Source organism: Cimex lectularius, unplaced genomic scaffold, assembly GCF_000648675.2.
Source record: "Cimex lectularius strain Harlan isolate CLEC.00 unplaced genomic scaffold, Clec_2.1 scaffold173, whole genome shotgun sequence".
NCBI lineage: Eukaryota > Metazoa > Arthropoda > Insecta > Hemiptera > Cimicidae > Cimex > Cimex lectularius.
The window spans coordinates 328,436-332,697 of record NW_019392800.1 but is presented as its reverse complement, the minus strand read 5'-3'; the positions used below and the strand labels follow the sequence as shown (position 1 = coordinate 332,697).

At 33.9% G+C, this 4,262-nt stretch overlaps 1 protein-coding gene across 1 annotated transcript; it reads left to right on the top strand.

The window, feature by feature from the left end:
* Positions 1-1,068: 1,068 nt before the first annotated feature.
* LOC106666595 lies at positions 1,069-2,736 on the top strand. The gene is made up of 4 exons (XM_014393881.1): positions 1,069-1,116; positions 1,949-2,044; positions 2,103-2,535; positions 2,612-2,736. The coding sequence occupies exons 1-4, from the start codon at positions 1,089-1,091 to the stop codon at positions 2,724-2,726; spliced, it is 672 nt and encodes a 223-aa protein (XP_014249367.1). The 5' UTR covers positions 1,069-1,088; the 3' UTR covers positions 2,727-2,736.
* The last annotated feature ends 1,526 nt before the right edge of the window (positions 2,737-4,262 follow it).

Sequence of the window (4,262 nt, the reverse complement as noted above, 5' to 3'; positions counted from 1 at the left end):
GTGGTTTCCCAAGAGACAGTCACCTCACTGATTGTGTATGGTGAATCAGGGAATGATCAAGGCTTCCCATATCGTCATCATCATAGTATTGTGAAAAGTCTTGACTTCAATGTCCGCGGCTTGATATAATTAATAATTTGAAAAGACTCATCCAAAACTTTTATATAAGAGGCTGGCATTTATTTCATAGCTAAAGCATGTTTGTGAAGAACAATGAATGCTGCTGCAAAATAAAAAAACTTTCGTTTTCACTGCTCATTATTATTAGTTTTTTAAATTTTATTTATTGGTTCGACGTTTATTTTTGTAATTATTAATTTTTATCGAAGTTCGCAGCGGACTACAGTTTGGGAAGCCCCGGATTATATGCATATTGTACTTTACATACCAAACATAAAAACCAATATGGCTTAATTGTGTCTTTCCAAATACTTCGCTAGCCCATAACTCCATATAATTAATCTGGTTTTTCTGTGACAATACGATTTAAAACACTACAACTATAAGGGTACATAATTTTTTACGGGGATTTGTAACACCAAAGGTCATATCAACCCCAGGGTGCCGGTTTTTTTCCAAAAAAAGCCCATTTGTAAGTATATTGGGATCCGGCGGCCCCCAATTCGAACCCGGGACCCATTGAACTAATTAAAACATTAATTTAAAGGTCGAGACAAAAATACACTTGTTCATTGCGCCACTAATTGACTGATTAACATGATTTACACCAGTACAGTGTCGATTATGTACAAATTTAAAATTTTCCTAAATTTCCTCCAAGGTATTGAGAGGTTTTCACCGTACACTGAAAATCGAATATATTGACGTTTGTCGATTCAAAGCGCAAAATAAAAATAAAATAAGAATAATCAAAAATAAAAAGCTTGAAAATCGTTTTTATTGATATTCCCAAAAGCGATTTGGAAGTTGGTAAGGATTTCACGAAAATTAATACATAACTGTACTTACTCATTAACACCCCAATCTTTTAATGATACCTACACTCTAATCGCTTTGTCTTGTATAAAAGCCACACTTAATTTGGGTAAGTTTAGTAAGTCGTCGGGAGGCCGAGGTGCAAAACGAAAATGAACGCATTTCCCAAGACTTTTTTGGGTGAGTAAGAATCACTTGTGAATTTAAATTCAACCCTGCTAAATTTTACTGTACGAAATTCAATTTAGACGTACATCAACGGTAAAAATAATTCAATCAAATACAGAAAAAACGAAGGAAATGAGTTTAAATAAAAGCTTGCACACAATTCCGATGATTTAAAAAAAAGTATATTTCGGCAATTGTGTACATTTAAGACACGGAAAGTACTAAATGTTTCAGGTGGACTTTTGAAATTTGATGTGATTTTGTTTTATTTTGATTTTAGTTTCTTTTCTATTAATCAATATTTTTTCAGTTGGATCACTTTCATAAATACACCCCTTTTTTCGTTATTAATTTGTAATTATATTCACTTTATGGTAAATTCATCAAGACCTTTTTAGAATAGAAAAATAAGAATGTTGCATGATCGTCCTCGATCATCCTAGTCTGTCTATTCAGTGGTTTGTCTGTGTGTCATTTAATCATTTGTGTCCATTTATAAGTTAGGCAAATGTGAAAGTTATAACAATTAATTAAGGTTTTTAGTTGAGATGAAAAAAAGTTAATGGCACGAGCGGGATTCGAACCCACGATCTTCGGCTAGATACGCCGCTGCTCTACCACCTGAGCTATCGTGACCTCGATCCACTCGGACATCAACTTCCTATCTGAATCCCACCTTATGAGTTTTCCCTCCTTAGTTATGACAACATTGTCTGTCGATGTCACACATATAGGTGAAAAGCATCTGTTGGATGAAGTCAGCAAGAATAGGCTTACCAAGATCACTTTTTTTTAACTAGAATATTTATTATATTTGAAAATAATTGTATTATTGTAATTGTAGTGCATATTGGAATACTGGCTCTAGTAACAGCCGAATATACAAGTTCATCTGATCCTTATCCTGCAGTCAATTACCCACTAGCAGCAGCCGTGCCAGGTAACGTGTACTTAAGTATAAAAAAATTAGTAAAGAACCTAGGTCTTTGTGGTTGTAGATGGTTCCCGTATAGGAGGTACTGCTGGAGGAAGTGCTGTTGTGGTAGGCACCTCTGGCTATGGGGGCTTTACGCCATATGTTGGTGGACCGGTTTACGGAGGAGTGCCATCAGTCGTACCTCCACCTGCATTTGGACTCTCGCCACTTTGTACAAAACTGGAGAACGTTAAAGCAAAACTAATTCAAATTACAGAGCCATTGTTTGTTGTTGGAATTAGCATATCCTTGTTTTGGCTACTTAAAAATCTCTTTGGGCCACAAATTGGCGATTTTGCCTCTGATTTTAAAAGGAGGATGGATGATGAAGACATGCTCGACAGAATTTCGAATGATGTTGCGAGAGCACTTTCTGAAGGGATTTGCACCCAGAAAATCGCTTGCTCTTTAGGTATATCTTCCCGGCAAATCCCAGGTCTCAAAACATTAGCAAAGTAAGACTATATTAATATAATTTGATTAACATTTAGACCATTTTCACTCACAACTCTATGTGACTTTTGCTTTCAGAATAATCCCGAAAAAAAGGGCGAAGCATGTAGCATTCATAGACGTATGGCAAACAGTAGCTGCAGGAAAACAAAGCAATTGTGAAGCATATTCTTGTTTTACACAACTACAATGAAAAACGTTTTATTTATGGCTTTTATTTATTTATTAAAAAATTATATTTATATTAAATATGTTCTTTTTGTTCTCCCTTCTCAGATATCACAGTTAAGAATTTAAAATATTAATTAGCAACTCATGTTTTTTATATACTTGATATATTCTGTAATGATTCATGAAGTTACGTTTTTCTTCCTCTATTTTACCAGTATCCTCTACAAATTTATTGTTAATGAAATCATTTACACATCAATGTTAAGAACTTAATTATTTAGATAGCATTTAAAAAATTCATACAAGCATACAAGCCAAGGTATTGGGGGTAATTTTTCAGGTGGGTTATTTCAAGTGGAAAAGTTGTTCTGCGGTTTATAGTTACAAGAACCCTGACTAGTCCTTAATGAACTTTGACAAGGCAATTTTTTTTTGGGGGGGGGAGTACAATTGTTTTGGTTGTCACCAGATCATGCAGCTTCTAAAATTTTACAATTGGATAAAAGAGATAAATTGCACATATATTCTCAAACGAGCTTTTGTCATCTTGTGTGTTGATTTGAAAAAACATTGGTGTGATGATGAATCATTTTAATCTGAAAATGTCTTTTAAAATTGCATTGTTTTTGGATAGAATATGTTCTTTGTTCTGATATTTTCTCAATTGACAATCTATTTTGATTCTTTGCTGTCAAACCTTTCTATCTTTCATCTTATAACAGGATGATCGGGAGAGGTCTCTCATATCAAGAGCACTGGGATGGATCCTCCTCACCCGATTAAGAATAGGCCATACAAGGTTGACACATGGACACTTACTTTTGGGCCAAAGCACAAATATGTGAAGGGGTCAGGGGAAAAACAGTACATCTCCATTTTTCTAAATTTTACAGGAGAGCAAAAAATCGATTTACCATTATGTTTGAAGCACTAGGCTGTTCTTAAAAATTTAATGAAAAATACAGCTATTAAATTTAAACACCTTTCACATCAAATCAAAAATTAAATATTGAAAATATTTTTGCAATATGGATAAATTTTCATTTGGAAAAACAANTGGAATTGCCGGCGTATTGCAAGAAGCTCTGTGGGTATTTATGTATCTATTTATGTAGTCTTATATTGTGTATAGTTGCTTTATGTAATAAATGCTTTTTTGTTACATACCTTCCAAGATTGAATGTATTAGTATGTTGTCAGAATTGTACGTATATCAATCAATTCCTTCAGCCTAAATGAATGGTGTGTAAGAAAAATGCATTGAAGGATGAGTGTAAATCTATATTTAGGTTTAAAACTTCTGCAATGGAGGCTGAAACAACCTAGTTGTCGATAGACTCTTAACATAACTTTAATGAGTAAATATTTGATTTTACATATCAGAGATGTCCTGTAAGTAGCTGTATCTTTTTTCGCAGCTTTCTTTTAAGCCTTCCTCGGGTGTCTACATACAATAAGGACTCTACAAATCACATCCCTGATCCCTAAAATTAAATTGTTAATCATCACTGGTCGATAATTCTCCATGTGATTCAATGAGTAAGACTGATAAATCCAA